Source organism: Pteronotus mesoamericanus, unplaced genomic scaffold (genome assembly GCF_021234165.1).
Source record: "Pteronotus mesoamericanus isolate MK-2021 breed Mesoamerican mustached bat unplaced genomic scaffold, CSHL_Meso_final contig_26, whole genome shotgun sequence".
In the NCBI taxonomy this organism is placed as follows: Eukaryota; Metazoa; Chordata; class Mammalia; order Chiroptera; family Mormoopidae; genus Pteronotus; species Pteronotus mesoamericanus.
Window position 1 is genome coordinate 2,114,121 of NW_026555109.1, and position 23,807 is coordinate 2,137,927.

The 23,807-nt window shown below is 38.7% G+C and overlaps 1 protein-coding gene across 8 annotated transcripts in view; it reads left to right on the plus strand.

Moving 5' to 3' along the window:
• The window catches only part of CLYBL (citramalyl-CoA lyase), a 339,893-nt gene that overhangs the window by 170,448 nt on the left and 145,638 nt on the right, over positions 1–23,807 (plus strand). For all 8 annotated transcript variants that reach the window (XM_054574338.1, XM_054574334.1, XM_054574340.1 and 5 more), the window contains one exon: positions 12,691–12,877. In XM_054574338.1, coding sequence (XP_054430313.1) covers positions 12,691–12,877 — 187 coding nt within the window. The remainder of the gene's footprint in view (positions 1–12,690; positions 12,878–23,807) is intronic.

The window sequence follows — 23,807 nt, forward strand, 5'->3', positions numbered from 1 at the left end:
ACTATTATGTCATCTGCAAACAATGATAGTTTTACGTCCTACTTTCCGATTTGGATGCCTTTTATTTCTCTTACTTGTTTGACCACTGTGGCTAGGACTTCTAATACTATGTTGAATAGAAGAGGTGAAAGCAGACAACCTTGTCTTGTTCCTGATCTTAGTGGGAAAGCTTTTAGTTTTTTCCCATTGAGTATGATGTTGGCTGTAGGTTTTTCATAGATGACCCTTTATTATGTTGAGGTATGCCCCCTTCCACTTTGCTGAGTGTTTTTATCGTAATAGGTGCTGTACCTTATCAAATGCTTTTTCAGCATCTATTGATACGATCATGTGGTTTTTGTCTTTCCTTTTGTTTATGTGATGTGTTATGTTTATTGATTTGTGAATATTGAACCATCCTTGCATCCCTGGTATGAATCCCACTTGATTATGGTGGATGATCTTTTTAATGTATTGCTGGATGCAGTGTGCCAATACTTAGTTAAGGATTTTAGCACCTATGTTCATCAGCAATACTGAGCTGTAGTTTTCTTTGATCTGTCTTTATCTGGTATTGGGATTAGGATGATGCTGGCCTCGTTAAAATAGTTTGGAAGTCTTCCCTCCTCTTGGATTTTTTGGAATAGTCTGAGAAGGACAGGGGTTAGCTCTTCCTTAAATGTTTGGTAGAATTCTCCTGTGAATCTGTCCAGTCCAGGGCTTTTGTGTGTCAGGAGTTTTTTGATTACTGCTTCAATTTCACCAGCTCATACCAGTTTCTTCAGGCTTTCTGCTTCTTCTTGATTCACTTTTGGAAACTTTTTTTACTAGAAATTTGTCTGCTTCACACAGGTTTTCTAATTTCTTAACATATAGCTGTTCATAGTAATTTCTTAAAATCCGTTCTATTTCTGTGGTATCAGTGGTAATTTTTCCTCTTTCATTTTTGGTATTATTAATTTGGGTCCTGTTCCTTTTTTTCTTGATGAGTCTGCTTAAAGGCTTGTTAATTTTGTTTATTTTTTCAAAGAACCAGGTCCTGTAGTTGTTGATCCTTTGTGTTCTTTTAGTCTCTATGTCATTCAGTTCTGCTCTGATTTTGATTATTTCCTTTTTTCTACTCTCTCTGGGCTTTGTTGTTGTTTTTCTGGTTCTTCGAGATGCAGGGTTAGGTTGTTTATTTGAAATGTTTCTATCTTTTTTAGGAGGGCCTGTATTGCTATGAACTTCCCTCTCAGGACTGCCTTTGCTGTGTCCCATAGGTTTTGGACTGTTGTGTGTTCATTTGTTTTCAGAAACTTTTTGATTTCTTCTTTGATCTCATTATTGTCCCATTCATTGTTTAATAACATGCTATTCATTGTCCACATGTCTGAGTGTTGATGAGTTCTTTCCTTGAGGTTGGTGTCTTGTTTCAAGCCTTTGTGGTCCAAGAAAAATGCTTGTTATGATTCGATTTTCCTGAATTTGTTGAGGCTTCTTTTGTGTCCTATCATGTGCTGTACCTTTGAAAATGTTCCATGTACATTTGAAAAGAATGTGTATTTTGCTTCTTTGGGATGAAAGGTTCTATTTATGTCCGTTAAGTCCACTTGATCTAGTGCATAGTTTAGTGCCACAGTATTCTTGTTGATGTTTTGTTTGGAAGATCTGTCCATTTTTGACAGTAGGGTGTTAAAATCCTCTACTGTCAGTGTGTTGCTGTCTATATCTTTCTTGAAGTCCTCCAAGATTTTCCTTATATACTGGGGTGTTCCTATGTTGGGTGCATTTAGGTTTACAATGTTTATGTCATCTTTTTTTAAAATATATTTTACTGATTATGCTATTACAGTTGTCCCTATTTCTTCCTCTTTGAACCCTCCACCCAGTACCCTCAGTCCCTCTGGCAATGCCCCCTGCCCCCATTTTGATCATGTCCATGGGTTGTGGATACAAGTTCTTGGGTACTCCATTTCCTATATTGTTCTTAACATTCTCCTGTCTATTCTTTTTTTAAAAAATCATGTTTATTCTATTACAGTTGTTTCAATGTTTCCCCCTTTGCCCTCCTCCGCCCATCCCACCCTCCCCTCTCCCACAGTCAATTCCCACTCTGTTGTCCACGTCCATGGGTCATTCATACATGTTTTTTCTTTAGTCTCCTCTCCTTTTCACCACTGTCCTCCTTCCCCATCTCCTCTGGTCACTTTCGGTCTGCTCCATGTTTTCTTGCCTGTGGTTTAGTTTTTTTGTTAGTTTATTATGTTGAATAGAGTCCACTTATAGGCAAGATCATATGGTATTTGTCTTTCACCGACTGGCTGATTTCATCTAGCATAATATTCTCCAATTCCATCCATGATGTTGCAAAAGGTAAGAGATCTTTCTTTCATTCTTTCTTTCTTTCTTTCAAAATGCAGATAGATTTTATTTATTTTTTTAAATGTGAAGATCCATTATAAAACATTAAAAACTTTAAATTCACTATAAAGTCTCAGCAATTAAAACCACATGACACCAGCACAGAAATAATCAAGTAGATCAATGAAATAAAATGAGCATTTCAGAAACAAATGTATATATATCTGTCTAACAATGTAATATATGATTAAACTGATATTTCAAATCAGTGGGAAAATAAGGCTTATCAAGAAATAAGGTGCATGGACTATTATTACTTGAGATAAAACAAATATAGAGCCCCATTTCACACATTATACAAAAAATATTTAGGTGAGTTAAAAATCAATATGTAAAATCTAAGGAGTTTTAGGAGAAAATATAAAATAATATTTTCCTTACCCTGAAGTAACATACTCAAACCCAGAAGCTATAAGGTAAAATATTGACAATATGACTATATTAAACGTTTAAGACTATATAGTAAGACACCTATACAAAAAGTTAAAGGACAAGTAATAGAATAGGAAAGTATATGCAACACATCAAAAAGAGGGTTAATAGATTTTTTGGGTTTTTTCCCCTGTAGGAGAAAATTCTAAAAACATTTAATAAAAAATGAATAAAGAATGCCAAAAAGTTATTTAAAGCTTTTTAAAAATAGTAGAAGTAGGCAAGAAATATACAAAAACAGGTTTAGTTTCAGCAAATAATAAAGTAACAATTAAAATAACACATCATTGTCACAATCAATTTAATAAGTATTAAAACTATTGGTCGTATGAAGTATTGGTGACTGTGAAAGGAACTGGGTATTCATAGGCTCTTTTTCTTAATCTTCTTAAAGCAGCCCCTTTAGCATATTTTGCAAGACTGGTTTGGTGGAGATGTATTCGTTTAGCCTTCTTTTGTCAGGGATTTTCCTTACTTTGTCTTCTATTTTAATTGAGAGCCTTGCTGTATAGAGCCATCTGGGTTGCATGCCTTTGCTTTTCATAACTTGGAATATTTCTTGCCATTCCCTTCTGGCTTGTAGTGTTTCTGTTGAGAAGTCAGCTGCTAGCCGTATTGGGACTCCCTTAGCTGTTACTACCTCTTCCTCCCTTGCTGCCTTTAGGATTCTCTGTTTGTCTTTGATATTTGCCATTTTAATGATGATGTGTCTTGGAGTGGGCCTCATAGGGTTCCTCTTGAATGGAAACCTCTGTGCTTCGTGGACTTCTGTGACTTTCTCTCTCCTCCAATTAGAGAAGTTTTCCATCATTACTTTTTCAAACAGGTTCTGAATCCCTTGCTCCACTTCTTCTTCTGATGTCCCTATTATAAGATCCTGTTACGTTTCAGGTTGTCCTGCATTTCCCTGAGTGCCTCTTCATTCTTTTTGAGTCATTTTTCATTTTTCTTGGGAGCTTGTTTCTGCTTTATCCTCCAGCTCGTTGATTTGATCCTCTGCTTTATCTAACCTGCTTTTGATTCCTTCTACTGTATTCTTCAGTTCAGAAATTGTGTTCTTCATTTCCTCTTGTTTCTTATTAATAGTTTCTATGTTCTTTTTCATGCTGATATAGTTTGCAGTAAGTTCCTCATAGTTGCCCTGTAGTTTTTTGTAATTCTCTCTGAGCTGACTGAGCTCATTGAGCTTCCTTAGAACCATTGTTTTGAACTCGATATGTGATAGTTTACTTGCCTCTATTTCATTTAGTTCTCTTTCTGGGGCTTCCTCCTTTCCCTTTACTGGGAGGTGTTTCTTTGTCTTCCCATTATTTGTGAGACTCTTCTTTTTTGCTTCTGTTTCTTAAGTTGATCTGTCTTGATTTCCTGACTTTGTGGTGTGAACTTCTATGGTAGGAGATCACTGTTTTGTTTTGTTTTTTCCTCTCTCTGGATCTGCCTCTGATGATGTCAGATGTTGACAGTGTGTGACCTTAGGCAGTCTGTTCGAGACTTCCAGGAATCAACTCTCTGCGGCTGCCTCCTTCAGCTGCTAATATAGTCCTTCTACACTCAGCAGGCTGGCTTAGAGACACCACAGGGCAGGGCGGATTCCCTCATAGGCATGTGGTTATTGGGTCCTCACATCTGCTGACGCTCAGGAGAGTCTTCTGCCTGAGCCAGATGGCTGATGCTGTATGAGAGAGGAGCCAGCACTGGGATCCCTCCAGCTACTCTCTCAGTTCTCTCCCCAAAACCTTCATCTCCAGTCTCTCCTCAAGTGTTTCTAGACCACTCTGTGCCCCCTTAGCCAGAGATCTACTATCTGTGGCTGCCATTCCGCACTCAGCAGGCAGACTTAGAGACACTACAGGGCGGGGCCAAGGCCCTCCTGGGGGCCAGGCTATTGGATCCTCTCATGCTGTTGCCACTCAGGGGAGTGATCTGCCTGAGCAAGATGGCTGCTGCTGTATTGGGGAGGAGTCAGTACTGGGATCCAACTTTCTAGTCTCTCAGTTCTTTCCCCAAACCCTCCTTCCTCAATCTCTACTCAGGTGTCTTTAGCCCACTCTGTCCCCGCCTTTGCCAGTGCCCAGGGTAAGTGGCCACAAATAAAAATTTATATATTGGATCTTTAAATGGCTCTTTGTGTCTCTAGCCACCTGTCTCTGGCAGAGAGCAACCCTGCCACTTTTCACAGCTGACTTTTATCTGTGTACTTTTTGGGCTCTGGTGCTATAGGCTGGAGATCCCTGTTTATGGTTTAGACCTTGCTTTTCTCAGGGAGATCCCACTCGCTCTTTCAATATCAGTCTGGTGCTGCTGCCCATGGGTGCCCCTCCCACCTCGAGTCTCAACTACACTCCTTACCAGTCAGGTTTTGCTAAAGCTGATTTTTCTGTCTGTCTGAGGTTATAAGGCTCCTGTTTCGCTATTGTTCAGTTTTTGTTCCAGGTAATTTACCCCCAATTTAGTTGTATTTCCAGGTTGGTTCTGAGAGGACGTCAGTGTGACTTACACTCACTCCTCTGCCATCTTGATTCTCTGTTTATGTCTTCTCGGCACATTCTTCCTTTCAGTATTATGAAGTGTCCTCTGGATCTCTTTTTATGGCCTTTGTTTTGAAATGTGTTTTTTATGGTGTAAGTATTCCTACCCTTGCTTTTTTTCCCTGACCATTGTCTGGAATATGTTTTTTTCCATCCCTTTACTTTGAGTCTGTGTAGGGCATTTTTTCTGAGGTGGGTTTCCTGTAGGCATCATATGTGTGGGTCGTATTTTCTTTTCCATTTAGCTACTCTGTGTCTTTTGATTGGAGCATTTAATGCATTTACATTTAAAGTTATTATTGATAGGTAGTTTTTTCATTTCTTCCCTCGATACCTATGTACCTCTCTTTCTCAGTCTTTTTCTTCATCTTCTTAAAGCAGTCCCTTTAGAATATCTTGCAATGCTGGTTTGCTGGAGGTATATTCTTTTAGCCTTCTTTTGTCTGGGAAACTCCTTATTTTGCCTTCCATTTTAATTGAGCACCTTGCTGGGTAGAGCAGTCTTGGTTGCAGGCCTTTGCTTTTCAATCTCTGTGGCTTGTAGTGTTTCTGTTGAGAAGTCAGCTGCTAGCCACATCGGGGCTCCCTCAGATGTTACTACCTCTTTCTCCCTTGCTGCCTTTAGGACCTTCTTTTTGTGTTTGATACTTGCCATTTTATTTATATGTCTTGGAGTGGGCCTCATTGGATTCCTCTTGACTGGGACCCTCTGTGCTTCTTGGACTTGTGTGACTTTTTCTCTCCTCCAATTAGGGAAGTTTCTCATCATTAATTTTTCAAACAGGTCCTCTATCCCTTGCTCCTCTTTTTCTCCTTCTGGTAACCCTATTATATGGATATTATTACGTTTCAGGTTATTCTGCACTTTCCTGAACGCCTCTTCATTCTTTTTGAGTCTTTTTTCATTTTCTTGCTCTTTCTGGGAGCTTATTTCTGCCTTATCCCCCAGCTTGCTGATTTGATCCTCTGCTTCATCTAGCCTGTTTTTGTTTCCTTATACTGAGTTTTTCAATTCAGAAATTATATTCTTCATTTCCTCTTGCCTCTTGTTGATAGTTTCTATGTCCTTTTTCATGCTGATATAGTTTGCAGTAAGTTCCTTATAGATTTCTTGTAGTTTTTTGTAATTCTCTCTGAGCTGACTGAGCTCATTGAGCTTCCTTTTAACAGTTGTTTGGAACTCAATATCTGATAATATACTTGCCTCTATTTCATTTAGTTCTCCTTCTCGGGATTCCTCCTTTCCCTTTGAATGGGGATTGTTTCTTTTTCTTCCCATTATTGTAAATATTCTCTTTTTTGTTTCTGCTCCTCAAATTGATCTGTGTTGACTTCCTGACTTTGTGGTGTGAACTTCTATGGTAAGAAACCATTTTTGTTTTTGTTTTTGTTTTCTGGATCTGCCTCTGATGACTTCAGCTGTTGGCCCCGCCTGACCTTAGGCCATCTTTTCAAGATTTTCAGGAATCTACTCTCTGTGTCTGTCTCCTTCAGTTGTTAATCTAGTCACTCTTCACTCAGCAGTCAGACTTAGGCACAACAGGGCAGGGCAGAGTCCCTCCTCTTGGTAGTGTTATTGTGTCCTGCCATGCTGCTGTCACTCAGGGGAGTGGTCTGCCTGAGCCAGATGGCTTCTGCCATATGGGGACGAGTCAGCAGCAGGATTCCACTGGCTGCTTTCTTCGTTTCTCCCCAAAGTCTCTGTCTCCAGTCTCTCTTCAGGCATCTCTAGACCAATCTATGCCCCCTTTAGCCTGGGATCTACTATCTGTGGCTACCGCTCTTTACTCAGCAGTCAGGCTTAATCACCACTGGGCCAGTGGTGTGCCTCCTGGGGGTGGGGCTGTTTTGTATTCTCAGGCTGCTGCCACTAGTGGAGTGGTCTGCCTGAGTAAGATGGGTGCTGCCATATGGGGAAGGAGTCAGCACCAAGATCCTTCCATCTACTCCCTCAGTTCTATCCCCAAAGCCTCCTTTCTTAGTTTCTCCTCAGGCATCTCCAGCCCACTCTGCCCCCACCTTTGCCGGAGACCTGGGCAAGTGGCGGCAAACATAAATTTATACGTTGGCTCTTTAAGTGGCTCTTTGCGTCTCCAGCTGCCTGTCTCTGGCAGGGAGAAACCCTGTCACTTTGCTTTGTGCAACTGGCTCTTATCTGTGTACTTTTTGGGTTCTAGTCCTTTTAGGCAGGATATCCCCACTTATGATTTAGACCCCTCTCTTCTCAGGGGGATCCAAAAGGTTGTTTATATATCCCTCTGGTGCTACTGCCAGTGGGCGCCCAGACCTTCTTCTCAAGTCTCTAGTGCACTTCTTACCAGTTAGGTTGTGCTAAAGCTAACTTCTCTCTCTGTCCAAGGTCATAAAGCTCCTATCTTGCTATTGTTCAGTTGTTTGTGCCAGGTGATTTCTCCACTATTTAGTTGTAATTCCAGATTGGTCCTGGGGACAGGTCAGTGTGACTTCCATTCAGTCCTCTGCCATCTTGAAGTCCCTTTATTGCCATTTTAGTGTTCATAGTTTTGATCTTCTTTTTCTTATATAATTTCCTTTAACATTTCATATAATAATGGCGTGGTGATGATGACCTGCTTTAGTTTTATCTTGTCTGGGGTGTACTTTATCTGCCCTTCAATTCCAAATGATACCTAGAGCTGGATAAAGTAATCTAGGTTGTAGATCCTTGCTTTTCATCACCTTGAATACTTCTTTCCAGTCCCTTCTAGCCTGCAAAGATTCTTTTCGGAAATCAGCTGACAGCCTTATGGGAACTCCTTTGTAGGTAATTGCTTTTCTCTTGCTGCTTTTAAGATTCTCTCTTTGTCTTTAACCTTTGGCATTTTAATTATAATGTGTCTTGGTGCAGGCCTCTTTGGATCCATCTTGTTTGGGACTCTCTGTGCTTTCCGAACTTGTATGTCTTCATCAAATTAGGGAAGTTTTCTTTCATCATTTTTTTCAAATAAGTTTTCAATTTCTTGCTCTTCTTCTTCTGGCACACCTGTGATTTGGATGTTGGTACATTTGGAGATGTCCCAGAGGCTTCTTACCCTATCCTTGTTTTGTTTTGGTTTTTTATCCTTTTTTTCTTCTTGCTGTGTTGATTGATTTTTTTTTTTAATTCCATATGTTCCAAGTCATTTATTTGATTCTTAGCTTCATCCCCTCCACTGTTGGTTCCCTGTAGTTTTTTTTCTTTATTTCACTTAATGTAACCTTCATTTTTCTGCCTGGGTCTTTTTTTTTTTTTTTGCTGTGGAAGTACCCAGTGAGTTCCTGGAGCATCCTGATAACCAGTGTTTTGAATTGTAAATCTGATAGGTTGCTTATCTCCATTTTGTTTAGTTCTTTTTCTGGAGTTTTGTTCTGTTCTTTAATTTGGACCATATTTCTTTGTCTCCTCATTTTGGCAGCCTCCCTGTATTTGTTTCTATATATTAGTACAGCTGCTTTGACTCCTTAGCTTAGTAGTGTGGCCTTTTGTAGAAGAAAGCATTTGTAAGTTGTATCGGGTGGACAGAACCTAAGGTAATCGCCAGGTAATCGCAGAGCAACCTATGTCTCTGCTCTATGGCTCTGTGTAGGGGAGGGCTTACAGATGCGACAAAACTGTTGTCTGGCCTCAGGAGTTTTGTCTGGACGAAAGCTGTCTTCTGGTAGTTTTCCCTGATGCCAGTTACTTCACTTCGCCCCTCTTTGCCAGTAATGCCCTTCCAGCTGTTGCTGTGGTGCTGAATCCCAGAGGCAGTGGATCTTCATAAGTCTTAAGTCCACTGTGGGCCCTGTAAGAGGAGTCTCCTGTGAGTCCTGCGGTTTCTTCCACCACCCCAACACCCACTGTTTTTTACAGCCAGAATTTATGGGGACTTAATCCTGGGGCTGGAACCCAGGGTTGGGTGGTCTGGTCTGTGTCTGGGATCCCTCACTCCTAAGGTATGTCTCTTGATTTTTATCCACCACACATGGAAGTGAGACTGCCTGTTCAGTGACTCTGCACCTCTTCGTGCCTCTCCACACCTCTCTGTGTGTCTCTGTGTCTCTGCATTTCTGTACCTCCTACCCTTCTGGATGAATGTAGCTTCTTTAAATCCTTGGTTGTCAGACTTCATACAGCTGAATTTTCTGACATTTCTGGTTGATATTTGTTTTGTAGTCTAGTTGTAACTTTTTCTGTGGTTGTATGAAGAGGCAAGGCATGTTTACTTATGCCTCCATCTTGATCAGAAGTCTAGGGCCTCTTTTATAAGGGCATTAATCCTATTCATGAAGACTTCATTCTCATGACTTAATGACCTCCTGAAGCCCCCATCTCCTAATACCATGCCATTGGGGATTAGGTTTCAACATACGAATTTTGGGTGAGGGGGACACAAACATTCAGTCTATAGCAATTCCCAAAGGGAATTAGGTCAAATTACTTGAATTACTGTGTCAAGGGGCAGGAAACCTTTAAAATCTCTCTCACCTTTTAAAGTCTCTTAATTGGTTTCATCATTTGGCTCTCCAGAAAGCTTCTGCCACCTTGATTAACTTTAGCTTTGATAACAGAACCTCTCCTTTGCTGGTTCTGTTTGCTTATGAGCAACAAATGAGTTTAAAGATAAGAATTTAAAGATAAAAGGTCAGAAAAGGCTCAGGGATCAGGTGGATCTTGAACTGAGCTTGAGCGACCCATAGGGTTCAATAAACTGAGGCAAAAAACTCTGCCATCAGAAGCACAGCAGAAACAAAGAGACAGTTCATTGAATGAACACAATGAATACAGCATATTGTGGAGACGGTTATAATCTAATTTTCCTTGGGTGGATAGTTGCTTCATAGGAATAGTGGGATATAAATTGATAAAAGGAATAACAACTGAGACTGAACTTAATCAGGTAGGTAATGGGGAGTTGTTGGCAGTTTTAAGCAGGGGAAGATATGAGCAAATCATTATTTTGATGATTGTAGAAGACTTTGGGAAACTAGAAACATTTTTAACAGTCCCATAATATTTTTTTAAATGGTCATCTGTTTTAAAAATTACACATCATATAAATGTCCTAGGACTGATTTGCTTGTTCTAATGCTTAGCATATGACTGTGGTATGACTTGTCATGCCACAAATGGCCCATCAGCCATGTTTGGGTGTCCCAGGCTCTGAGATTCAGTGTGCTTGGAGATAATAGTGGCTGGATCCAAAATGGTGGTAAAAGCTATGTCACATGGAGGAAATCTCAGTGTTCATGAATTGAAGGTCAGTTACCTCTGGGACAGAGATGTCCAGACATCTAGGCTGTCAGAGACATGTGGAAAGGAAAGGTGAGGTGAGAGCTGTAGGAAGGGCTCTCTTTCCCCTATAGCCATTTTGATCCTCTCTTTAGTTGTTACACATGTGTTTACAACAAATCCTGATAAGAAGTGACTTTGCCCCAAACATTTCCTAGAAAATAAAAATTTCATCTCTTTCAATAGCATTTTTGCTGTTTTTGAAGAAATGTATATTGAAAATTTTGGTTTCCAGTGTGAAAGATAAGTGAAATGTGATTGCTGCTGTTTACATCATTGCATTTTCTCCCTTTTTAAAGATAAACTAGAAATTCTCAATCAGTGCAAAATGGTGAGAGATATTTCAGGCATTCTTCAATTAGCATACCATAATATATTTTATATTAAATAAAATGCCTTCTAAGACATATACACTTTTAAAATTCATCTATATCTCACCATACCTCAAATAGCACAATGCTTATTTGTGAAAAATTAAGACTCAGACTCAAATTTCAGAGTGTATGAAGATTGGCTGCAAGGAGGAATGAGGTAGCCTGCACAGAATTGATAGGCCCTAAGGAGATAGTTGTTTTTCTTGAGATACATTGTCAGAAGGCACATTAATCATGGCAAAATATTATAATCATTCAAAATAATTGATGGCATTAACGTAGAATAACTACCAAAAAGAGCTTTTGTGAAGAGTATAGCTGACTCTAAAGAGTATATTTTTGAAAAGGATAATGTTATTTAGCTAGGATAGAGTAAAAAGGGCATTACCAGTTTGCTGGGGCTTAACCTGTCCTCAGTGGGAGCTTTGTGACATCTAACTTTGTCTATTACGGGCAAGGCAGGCTTCATGAATGTGTGAAGAGTCTAGTGTTTAGTTTGATGTTCTCCTGTCTCCATCTTGAATTTCCTAATATATTTCAAACAAGAGCCTCCAGGTTTTTATTTTACACTGGGCGCCGCAAATTATGTAACTGATCCTGATTATAAAAGCTGGTTTTACCTTCCTTTACCATATGTTATGGGCTAAAACTTGGTTTTCCTAGCTATGGACTAGGTGAAGAGTAAGGGCTACTGTAAGCCAGTGGAGATTCTGGCCACCTTCTCTTATTTCCTCAGGAGGCCAAACTGAGTACAGTAGGGAAAGGTTGGGAGCACAGAGTTTAGGAGCAGGCTGGGGCTTCTGACAGCTAGAGTTCCTCCATTAAGAACAGCAGCTGCTACTCCTCTTGCTGTGCCCACCATCATGTCAGGGAGCTAGAATTTGCCAGGCTCTGGCTAAGTGCTCCATGTGCATTATTTCCCTTTTCTTAATCCTCTCAACATCCTGCAAAATGAGTATTATTTTTATAATAAAGAGTCTGAAGTTTCCAGTAATTAAGTCACACAGTTACAGAGCTAGCAATGATCTTTTCTCGTTAACTGTCCTCTCTACTCAAGAAGTGACCAACTATCCTTGTCTGTTAGTAAAACTGAAGTTGAGCCCTGGCTGGCATGGCTCAGTGGATTGGATGCAGGCCTAGGAACCAAGGGTCGGCTGTTCAATTCCCAGTTAGGGCACATGCATGGGTTGTGGGCCAGGTCCCAAGGAGGGGGCATATGAGGGGCATCCACACATTGATGTTTCTGTCCTTCTCTCCCCCTCCCTTCCCCTCTCTCTAAAAATAAAATCTTTTTTAAAAACCAACTTGAATCATTTACTTGTCTACTCGAAAAGACTCATGCTTACATTGTTTATTTAGAAACTTTTGGGTATAAATGTCTCCTTTTTCTCCATGGATGATGATATCTGGACAGTATGCTAATACTGGAAGTTTTTTTCCAAGGAGAAATGGGTATACCCTCTGTATTTTCTCAGAAAACTGTGTCACTAGTGTTACGTATTTTTTAAACCTCAGTTGAAATGACATTTTGTTTCTTGGTTATTTCTCTTGTAACTGTTTTCCTAGCTGTTGTGTGTGATTGCATTCTGCTATGATTTTAAAAGGGTATCCATGTATTCTATTTTAATTTTACATCGAAATCAAGTTTTTCAAAAATTTGTAAATAAATTCTATTCTGGACTAATCCCAATTATGTCTTCTGCAGGAAAACATCTCTGGCAACTGATGTGCCCAGGCTTGGATATAGTTATTCACCCAATCACAAGTACATTCCCCGGAGGGCAGTGCTCTATGTACCTGGAAATGATGAAAAGAAAATAAAGAAGATTCCATCTCTGAATGTAGATTGTGCCGTGCTGGACTGTGAGGATGGTGTGGCTATGAACAAAAAGGTAATGAGATAATTTTTTCTTAGGATGGGAAAAAGAAAAGGATTGAAATTTGGTGCTCTCCTGGTAGCATTTGTTCACTATTTGGAAAGATTCTACTGTTCTTCTCTTTTGCTGATTACTAACCTATTCTTGATTCAGTCCTTGTATGGTTTCTGAATGTGTATTTCTTTTTTCTCCAAGAAAAAGGGAGAATCCAACCAAATGTATTGAAAGTCATGACCTTCAGCACATGTGACTATGTGTGTGTATAATAAAGAAATAGTCATAATCCATTTTGCCTGTGATATTTGCTAATTTGGATAAGTGACTTAATCCTAGAAATGTAGTGTAAATTTTTCAGGCCATTAAGAAGCAATAAGGAATTTATTTCTTCTTTTTACTGCCAGGTATATTAAGTAGTGGCCTTATCTCTTCTGAGACAAGTGCCAAGAAAATAAAAGATAGTTTTCTATAGATAAGTCATCATTTTTTCCTACTTAATTAAAGGGGAACTGGGCATAGATCTTCAAGGTTGCAGCCTTTGGCTGATTTTCTCATGGCTTGACCAGAAAAATTAGACTTAGAAAATATCCAATTGTAAACAAGTACATAAGTTTCCTAGCATAGTGGATGCTTTTGATTCATTTTGGCTTGTTTAACTTCATTTTCCAGGTTTTTATAATGAACATGAATTTTTCCAATAATTAGGTGAAATATATAAATCATTATAACAATAACTAATGTTTGCATGGGACCTTTTTAGTTAAAAAGATGCTTTCACTTGACCTTTTATCTATGCAGTCCCTAGACAGTGAGGTTGGGCTGGAAATGGATTGTGGGGCTAGGGGAAGGAGGGACCATCTCTATTAATGCTTATTTCATAGTTTCTTGTCCTAGGTGAATATTCTGGATGTACTATACAACTCTCTTGATTAATTGCTTTCCTTGGAGATTCTAGCAAACAAATATTTGCTTTAGTTAATTTCTAGCATCTTCCTAATGGTCAAACAAAGGCTTTCTAAGTATTTGGAAAAGTATTAAAATAAGCACGTGGAATCTAAAGTGTTTATTCAAGGTCTTTGGCGTGCACTAAGGAAAATACAACTAATCTTTTTCCCAGAGATTAAGATAAATCAGCCTTTTCTTGAAGGCTATAATGTAATTCTAGTATGCTTGCTTCCAAAACGCATATCATGCACTCTAAGATTAGATGCTAAATTGTAATCCCAGTTCTCTGTGACCCAGGGCAACTCACTTTACTTCTTTGTCTCAATTTTTTTTCCTGTGCTCTGGGATGACAAAAATCTTTTGTCAGGGACAGGAATTATTAGAAGGAAAAAATTTGATACAGTGCCTGTTAGTATCTTGATTTCCTATAGGAAATAGAGCAGTTAAATCCTGTAATAGTTACAATTAGAGAGGAATTTATTTTAGAATAACACAGTGAGCCATTGGGTGCCCTGATAAACTTCTAATTATCTTTCTTTACAAACCTTGAGTCTCTCTTCCAATACCCACCTGAGACTGTTTCCTGCCATTCAAATGAGTTGGAAATATGGTCTGTTATTGCCTTACATTTCCTTCCTATTCATCTGTGTTCATCAGCTCATTCTTGTACCCAGAGCCACTTCTTAGGAGGAACCTAAGGAGGGGAAGGAGAGAGAAGAGTTTATGATGGGCAATGTGCCCGCCATCTTGGCATCTGTGTCTTCATCAGGACACTCCAGTTCTATAACCTAATACAGTTAAACTTTGCATTAATTGCTAGACACACTGTTTCATGCATGCTGAGCATTTTTAAAATTTATTTATTTACTTTTAGAGAAGGGGAAGGGAGGAAGAAAGAGGGGGAGAGAAACATGGATTGGCTGCCTCCCACACACCCCGAGCTGGCAATCTGGCCTGCAACCCAGCCATGTGCCCTGCCCAGGGAGTGAACCAGCATCCTTTTGGTTTGAAGGATGGCATTCAATCCACTGAGCCACACCAGCCAGGAGAGGAGCTTTTAGTCAACTAAAGTTAGTTATAATAGTCAACTGAGGTGCTATTATACTCCTCCTACAGATAAGGAAACTAAGGCATGGAAAGGTCAAGTTCATGAATCAGTACTTTGAATATAGTTGTTCAGTCACACAACTCTCCTAAAATTCGGTCTTTTCACAAGGATATTGTAAGATATTTTTATCTAGTGCCATTTCAAAATGAACATATCTTCCCTATCTGCTGGTCTAGAAATACCTTCTCCCCCCACACTTCTGCCTTGCCAGAAAAATGAGGTTAGGTTGATGAGAGTTGATCTTGAAAAACACATATCAGTACCTAGTTGTTACCGCACTCTTTTTGTGGAGACACAAAAATGGTAATAAAGCACAATTTACTGAGAGTTTTCTGTGTAAGTGGTGCTATAGTAAATGCTTTATGTATCTTATTTCATGGACTCTTTACAGCAAATTTTTGAAATATGTCCAAGGTCACAGAGCCATTCAATGGCAGAACCAATATTTGTATCTCTTAGAATTTTTTCCAGTAATCAGCCTCAGGCTCACCTGTTGGCATATTCCATAGTTAACATTTTTCCCCTTTCTTGGAAAGTTAGTTCCTTGACTTCTCTCTCTCTTTTGTTACCATTGTGTACCCCATGGTTTTTCAAAGATTATGACAAGAGTTCTGTGTTCATATCTGCAAAATCTTTCAGTATTCTGGGATTGTAATCCATTTAGAACTAGGGGCTTCAATTCATTTGCAATGTTCAGATAAGTCTGTCACGTCTCACAGATTGCATTCTTTTTTTGACATTTCATTCATTTTGTCTTTATTTGTATTCATATTCCTTTTTCTTTCTTGAAGTCACCTCTTAATCATCTTTCTTTTTTTAAAAAAATTTATTTGGTTTTAGAGAGGGGGCAGGAGGGAGAAAGAGAGAGAACATTGATATGAGAGATAATTATCGATCAGTTGCCTACTGTACTGAACCTGCAACTCAGATACGCGCCCCAACCAGGAATCGAACTGGCAACCCTTTGGTTTTGGGGGGTGATACCCAACCAACTGAGCCACACCAGTCAGGGCTAAACACTCAACATTTAAATAAGTACTGAGTACCTATACAACCAGGCGTCATGGTAGCAGGAGGGGAACAAAGATGGTTGCATGGTCTCTGACCTGGATGAGTCAAAAGCTGGTGGTGAGACGGAAAAAAAGGTAAATAACTATAACCTAACAAGACAGGTCTATAAGAATGCATACTTTTACTATCATTTGGTTCTAAGAATTTTTAAATTTCCATTTTGATCTTTTGCTTGAGCCATGAAAATACATAAGAGTACTGCCCAAATTCTCTGTGATGAAAGATCTAGTTTGGTTATTTTTATTTGTTGTTGTTACTTGGTTTTATTTTTAAAACATTTCCAATCTATTGTGGACTTATACTTCGGCAAAATCCAAAAAGAAAATAATTGCTAGAAAATCAAATGCTGGTAGGGTGTTAACAGTTATGTCAAGTGCTATAGAAGTTTCTAAATTCATACTCCCAATTTCTTACTTACCTCCTAGTGGTGTGGTCATTGTCAGAGGTTGTGGACCAAGAGAGGAAGGGAGAGAGGAAGAGAGGGAGAAAAACATCGATGTGCAAGAGAAACATCTATCAGTTGCTTCTTGCATGCCCCCAACCAGGACTTGGACTACAACCCAGGCATGTGCCCTGACCGAGAATCGAACCAGCAACCTTTCCATTTGTGGGATGATGCCCAACTCACTGAGCCCTGCTGGTCAGGGAAACCCACTTACTTTTAATGTAAATACTGATCAATTTAGATTTAAATATACCATTATATTTTTTTGTCCTGTTTTTCTCATCTATTCTGTTTCTTTCTGACTTTTTATTTACTTTTTAAAGATTATTTGACTTTTTCGGTTTATTTTCATCAGTCTATTTTTCCTCTCTTCAAAGTTAGAAGTTGTGACTGTATTTCTTTTTTCTTTTTGTAATCCATCCTCCCTCCCTCCCTCCCTTCCTTCTTGTTCAAATACATTTGTCTCCATTTTCCTGCTACCACTTTCCCCTGCCCCACCCACCTGCACCTTCCTCCCCCAATTCTTCCCCACTTTGGCTTTGTCCATGGGTCCTTTATACATGTTCCTTGACCTGACCCTTCCCCTTCCTGTCCCCATTACTCGCCTCCTTCATTCCTTCTCATTGCTGTCAGTTTCTTTTTTCTTTCAGTGTTGCTGGTTATATTTTCCTTGCTTGTTTGTTTTGTTGATTAGGTTCCACTTATAGCTGAAATCATACGATATTTGACTTTCAACACCTGGCTTATTTCACTTAGCATAATGCTCTCCAGTTCCATCTATGCTGTCACAAAGTGTAGTAGCTCTTTCTTTCTGCTGCATAGTATTCCATTATGTGAATGTACCATAGTTTTTTGATCCACTCATTTACTGATGGGCACTTAGGTTGCTTCCAGCACTTGGTTGTTGTAAATTGTGCTGCTATGAACATTGGGGTTCATAGGTTCTTTTGAATTGATGTTTTGAGATTCTTAGGATATAATCCCAGCAGTGGAATCGCTGGGTCAAAAGACAGTTCCATTTTTAGATTTTTGAGGGTATGACTGTTTTTCTAACTGATAATGGATACTCTTGAAATTTTACCAAGTACACTTAATAAAGCCTGAAATTAACTGTCATCTTCATCCCTGACAAGAATTTTAGAAAACATTAAATCCAATCATCTTCCTCGCAGATGGTTATTATTACCCATATCTCTTTAAACCTATGAATTTTATATTATTACTATCATTATTTAATATATCTAGTAATTATTTAGATTAATTCCCATAGTTTACCACTTTCTCTGCCCGTTTTTTTGTTGTTGTTGTTTTTTGTTTGGTTTTTTTTTTTGCATCTCAGACCTTCTTTCTCAGTTCACCTTTCTTTCTCCTAATGTGCATCCTTCAGAATTTCCCTGTAGCAAAGGTTTGTTGACAGTAAGCTCTCACAGTTGTTGTTTATTTGAAAATATCTCTATAGTTAAGCTGGATAGACAAATCTAGATTGACAATTATTTTCTCTTAGAAATTTGAAGATATATTTCATTGTCTTCTGGTTACTATTACTGCTATTGAGAACTTCATTTTCATCTAAAAACTAGGTTGTCTTTTTTTTCTTTGGCTGGTTTTTAAGATCTTCATCTTTGGTGTACAGAAGGTTAACTAAAATATTGACTGGGGCTGATTTATTTCTTCTTCCTTCCTTTCTCCCTTTTTTCCTACACATGGTATGAGTTACTTTTCCTATATTTGTGGATTCATGTCTTTTATCAGTTCTGTAAAATATCACCCTTAGCACTTTAAATGTCACTTGTATTCTATCCTTTTTATATTCTCCTTCAGAGATGCCAAATAGACATATTTAGAAGCTTTTTATTCTATCCTCTTTGTCCCTTAATAACCTTTCATGCTGTCTCATTTTCTTTTTGTGCTATATTCTGCATTAATTCTTCACATCTAATCAACACTTCTAATTCTGTTTTCAATTCTGTCTGTTTAACCCATCCTCTGAATTTTTAATTTTAGCGATTATATGTTTCATATATGGAAGTCTTTTTTAAAAATTGATTTTAACCTTGGCTGGTGTGGCTCAGTGGACTGAGTACCAGCATATGAATAAAAGGGTCCCTGGTTCCATTCCTAGTCAAGTCACAGGCCTAGGTTTCAGGCCAGGTCCTCAGTGGAGAGTCACACAAGAGGCAACTACACATTGATGTTTCTCTCCCTCTCTCCTTCTCTTCCCCTATCTCTAAAAATAGATAAAATCTTCAAACTTTTTTACTTAAAAAAGTAAAAAAAAATTGATTTCATAGAGAGAGGAAGTAAGAGAGGGAGGGAGAGAGAAACATCACTTTATTCCACTTATTTATATATTTTTTCTTTTTTTAAAGAGTTTATATTTTAAAGATTTTATTTATTTATTTTTAGAGATAGCGAAAGGGAGGAGAGAGGGAGAGAAACATCAATGTATGGTTGCCTCTTGCATGCCCCCTTCTGGGGACCTGGCCCACCTGCCAGGCATGTGCCCTGACTGAGAATCAAACCAGTGACCCTTTGGTTCACAGGCCTGCACTCAATCCACTGAGCCACACCAGCCAAAGCCAGATACTTTTTTCTTATCCTCACCCAAGGACATGCTTATTGATTTTAGAGAGAGGGGAGGGGAGGAGAGGAAAAGAGAAAGGGAAAGAAACATTGATGTAAGAGAGAAACATTGATTGGTGGCCTCCTGAACATGCTCTGTCCAGGGATCAAACCTAAAACCCACTTATTTATGCATTTATTGGTTAATTCATGTATGTGCCCTGACCAGTGATCAAACCCACAACCTTGGCATATTGGAAAGATGCTCTAACCAACTGAGCTACCTGGCCAGGGCTTATTTGATTCTTTTTCATATCTGCTGAATGTGAAAATTTCATGATACTTGCATCTAAATTGCTTTTGTTGTTTGCTGATTTATAATATGAAACCTTATTGATTTGAATTAATTCTTGGAAATTATAAGAGCCTAGAGTGGGAAAGTTTTCCTCCAAAGAGAATTTGTGTTTGCTTCTGCTTGGAGTCAAGGATATTGCTAATCTAAAGTCACGGTTTATTTTCCCAACTTTGCAGTTGTCTTGGGCTTAGAACCTTATACCATGTCTGACAGAGGCTTTTGGTTCCTAGCTTTCTTATTATTCTAACCTCTCATAAATCAGAATTCAACTAGGGTTTTTTTGTTGTTCCTATTTTAAATTGGCCTCTAGAAAATTATCTCACACTTTTATGATCCCAGTAATGCATTAAAAAGTACTTTTGTTGGAATGTATCCATTTTATAGTAAGATGGCCCTTCAGAGAATATGGTTTGCCATGTTGCCAAAAAGCATTATTTTTAAAATTATTATAAACCTGAACAAGATTAGTCTGAAGTTTATTCTTGCACATAGAGTCAAATAGTTATTAAATGAAGCAGTCCTAGCTTATTCTTGTGGAATTCACTTCCATATCTATAAATAATATACTTCTTTAATTTTTTCCCCAATTTTAGGCATGATATTGACACCATACTATGGGATTTATTTCTGTCCTCACTACAACCCTATCCCCAAGATCTGCGAGCTGTCCCTTAGTTGTCTCAGTACAATTATATGTAACTTTGATAAGATTAATATTCAGTGTAAAAGCTATTTTGAGTTGAACTATGTTGTAATAAACCGATTTGCCAACATATTGTGCTTCCTGGAGTTCATAATTATCTTTCTCTCTCTCATTTTTTTGTTTTGTTTTTGTTTTTTTGCTGGCTTAGTTTTCTATTCAGTTGTCACAAATTTAACATTCACGTCTTCACAGTTGTCTAAATCTCTTCATAATATATTCAGAAGCATCAGTATTTTATCAGTTTTATCTTCTAGGAGAAATCTCTCCTTGAATCTTCTGATTCCCTCAAGACTTGACAGTATTTCCCTCCTGTCTCTCTTATGTTAGATATCCTTTTTTTCTGTATCCTGTGGATTTTGTGTATCTGGGTATGTTTCCTTGTTTGGGTGAACACACCCTTTAGTAGTTCCTGAGAGAAGGTTCCCCTCTGAAGCACCAGAAGCAACTTCTATAAACATAATCTCATTTTTTACTGATTTTATTTGTAAAGAATGAGGATAGGTTAGGAGTTTATGGTTATGAGGTGTCTTATACTGACCATTCAGAAAACCAAATGAGGAACTCTGAATTGTGATTTAAGAAAGACTTTTCTATAGGAACCTAAGCTAATAAAATCTGGAATGTCACTCGTAGGAAACTTACTTTGATACCAACAATCTGGTTCAGTGAAAAGGGTAGGGCACTTGGCAACAGATGATTCCTTTAAACTTCCCTATTTTAACACTATCTCGCTGGCGTTTGGTGGGGACTAGAGCTTGGTAATCTCATGAACCTCTCCTTATCTGTCACATAAGATTGGTGATAATGAAACCTGCACTGCCTGCCACAGTGCCAGCTGTGAGACCCAGGGGGAAGGAGGGGAGGGAGGAACAGGCTATGGGGAAAAAGAAAGGGAAGGGCCAAGTCAAGGAACATGTATAAAGGACACATGGGCATGGACCCATGGGGTGGGGATTGACTCGGTGGGGGGCGTGGTCAGGGCAGGGGAGAGCAATGGGGTAAAAATTGGGGTAACTATAACTGAACAACAATTTTGAAAACAAAGCACTTTGTAAACCCTCAAGTGCTAAGTAAATATTGTTTTTTTAAAAAGCGATAATGTCATTTTTAAAGCAATAAAGCTTATAAAATTTAGGAGAATGGATAGTTAGTACATTCCTTAAGATGTCTCTTTCACATAGAAGAACATATTTGATGGTCAAAAACACAGAATTTGGTGCCAAACTGTCTATGTCTGGATTCTGTTAATGTCTCATCCTGACGTGCAACATTGGGCAAATTATTCCACCTCTCTCTGTGCCTCAGTTTCCTCTTCTGTAAAATAAGTGTAATCATGGTAAAAATAGTGTTTAGTCCAAAGGATTACATTAAATGGACTGATATTTTTTAAGTACTTAGAACAGTTCCTGGCATGTAATAAATATTATATGAGTGTTTGATAAATACCTAAATAACAGTTGTCTTAACTGTACTCTTGGGAATGGGTTTGATGTATCAATTCAAGTCTCTGATGATTGTTTAGAAAGCCAAGGTTTGCTGGTTCTGACTCATACCTTCGATTCCTGCCTGTCATAGGATAATATATTCGCACAGGTAGGTTTTTGCTCTAGAGGTTGTGGAATTTTCCAAGTTTGCTGTTGCTTTAACCTTCTCCCTCAACTATTGTAGACAAAGAAAACACTGTAGAGACAGCAAATAACACTTTTTTTTCTCAAGCCCCCTCACAGATTTCTTAGCACTATAGGGCTAGAAACAGCTATCTTAGAAAAATCTCACTTTTTTCTTCACAAAATCAGAGAGAAAATTATTTTTCTTAAACAGTTAAGCAGTAGATTTTTACTTTGCATTTCTGTGCCAGGTACTTGAACAGTTCTTGGCAGAAAGGGAGTAAAAAAATGGCTTCATGAGAATGGTTCAGAGCAAGAGAGAGCTGGCCTGAGGCCTGGGTCCTGAGCAAGACTTACTCACAATGACTTTCTCAATTATGCGAAACAGAGGGAGGAAGACTGCCACAGAGTTTGGGATGGGCTGTCTGAGGAGAGTTGACCTTAGCAGAGGGTTCCAGGAAGCTCCTGGCCCGCAGGGATTGGAGCAGCGGCTCCCTACCCCATCTGCTCTGCCTGACGTAGGCCATGTGGCTGCAAGAAGGGCCATCTTGTCCAAGCTGCCTTCCACTATGAAAAGCAAGAGAAAGCCATTTGCCCTCTAAGCAACAGTCAGTTTTTCAGGAGTTCCATAGGGTAACCCACCCTGGACAGTGTTCTTTGAATGCTTCTGCTCCCTCCAGCCATCTTGAATCTCAGGACCTGTGTGAGGCCTTAGGGAAGGTTAGATAAATAAAAATTTAAAATTATTAAATTTTATTTATCTATCTATTTATTTTTGGAGAGAGGGGAAGGGATGGAGAGAAACATTGACTGGTTGCTCCTCGTATGCACCCTGACTGGGGACTGAACCCATGACCTAGGTGTGTGCCCTGAACAGGGATGGAACCAACAACGTTTCACTTTGTGGTACAATGCCTAACCAAAAGAACCATACCACTCAGGGTGGTTTTGGGCTTATTATTAATTTTTGAGTAATATGAGTGATTTCCTGATATTCATTGTTTTAAACAAACTAGTTAACTCTTGAGTTACTCTGTAATACCTTTAATTGCCATCCACGTGGAAGATCCTTTTCTACCCCAAACATACGTATTCTCTTTAATTTGTGTTCTCTTGTTTGACTTCATTTTGAGCATGTCCTCACACACATGTGTGCACATACATACATAGAAACAAAAGCCCCATTTGTACTTACCATATGCACACACAAATCCATTTGAATAAATTTTAAATATCTTAGTGCTGTCACTTTGAAATAAATTAGTAGGCTAGAGAGGTCTACTCTTCCCACAGGGAGAGAGCTAACTCATGGGCAATGAATGATTAAATGTATACAGGGGCATGGGGAGCTAACTCGTCTTCAATAGGGTTGTGAAATTAGGATGGGAGGGCTCCTCTCCCAGGGACCTTACCTTTATTAAAAGACTTGAGAGCTTGGGAGATTTCTTCAATAGGAATTGGGGTATCGGTGAGTCTTTTTGGAACAGTGTGGAAAGCTGAATTGTGCTTAGCAACTCTGCAAGGTCTTTTTGATCCATATAGGTTCTGATACAAAAACCTATCCAAGTTTTCATAAAAGTAATAAAGTGTTTCCAGTCTTTTGTCAGTCTCTTCTTACCCTTAAATAACCTGTTCTCTTCTGTGCCGTAATTATTTTTAAAACCCAGAAAACAAACAAACAACCCCCCTCATTGTTTTATTCTTCAAAACAGGCATCTTCTTAATGCAAGAATTAAAATATCTCTATTAGGGCCATAATAGCCAGGAATTTCCATTTAATGAGCTCAACAAAATCTCTTTACAAAGAGATGCAGGCTTCAAATTGCCAGTTATTTATTTTCCTGCAATTCCTAGGAATCCAGTTAAAACTGAGTATAATCTCTAATATGATATACCTAACTCTGGAAAGCCCAGGCATAGGCCATAAAACAAATCTTTGAGTTTCAGCTCAAAATTAAGACTGAAAGAAAGGAACTCAGTTTAAATGAACTGAAACATTATAAAAGTGGAAACTGTAGCCATATCCTCTGAAATGTAGTGATACATAGCTTGGAAACTATAATGAGAATCATTAAACTTACTTATTCCAAGTATAGCTACCAATTAAAATTTCTTCTTTTTTTAATCAGGAGACCACAGGTGATTTTCACAA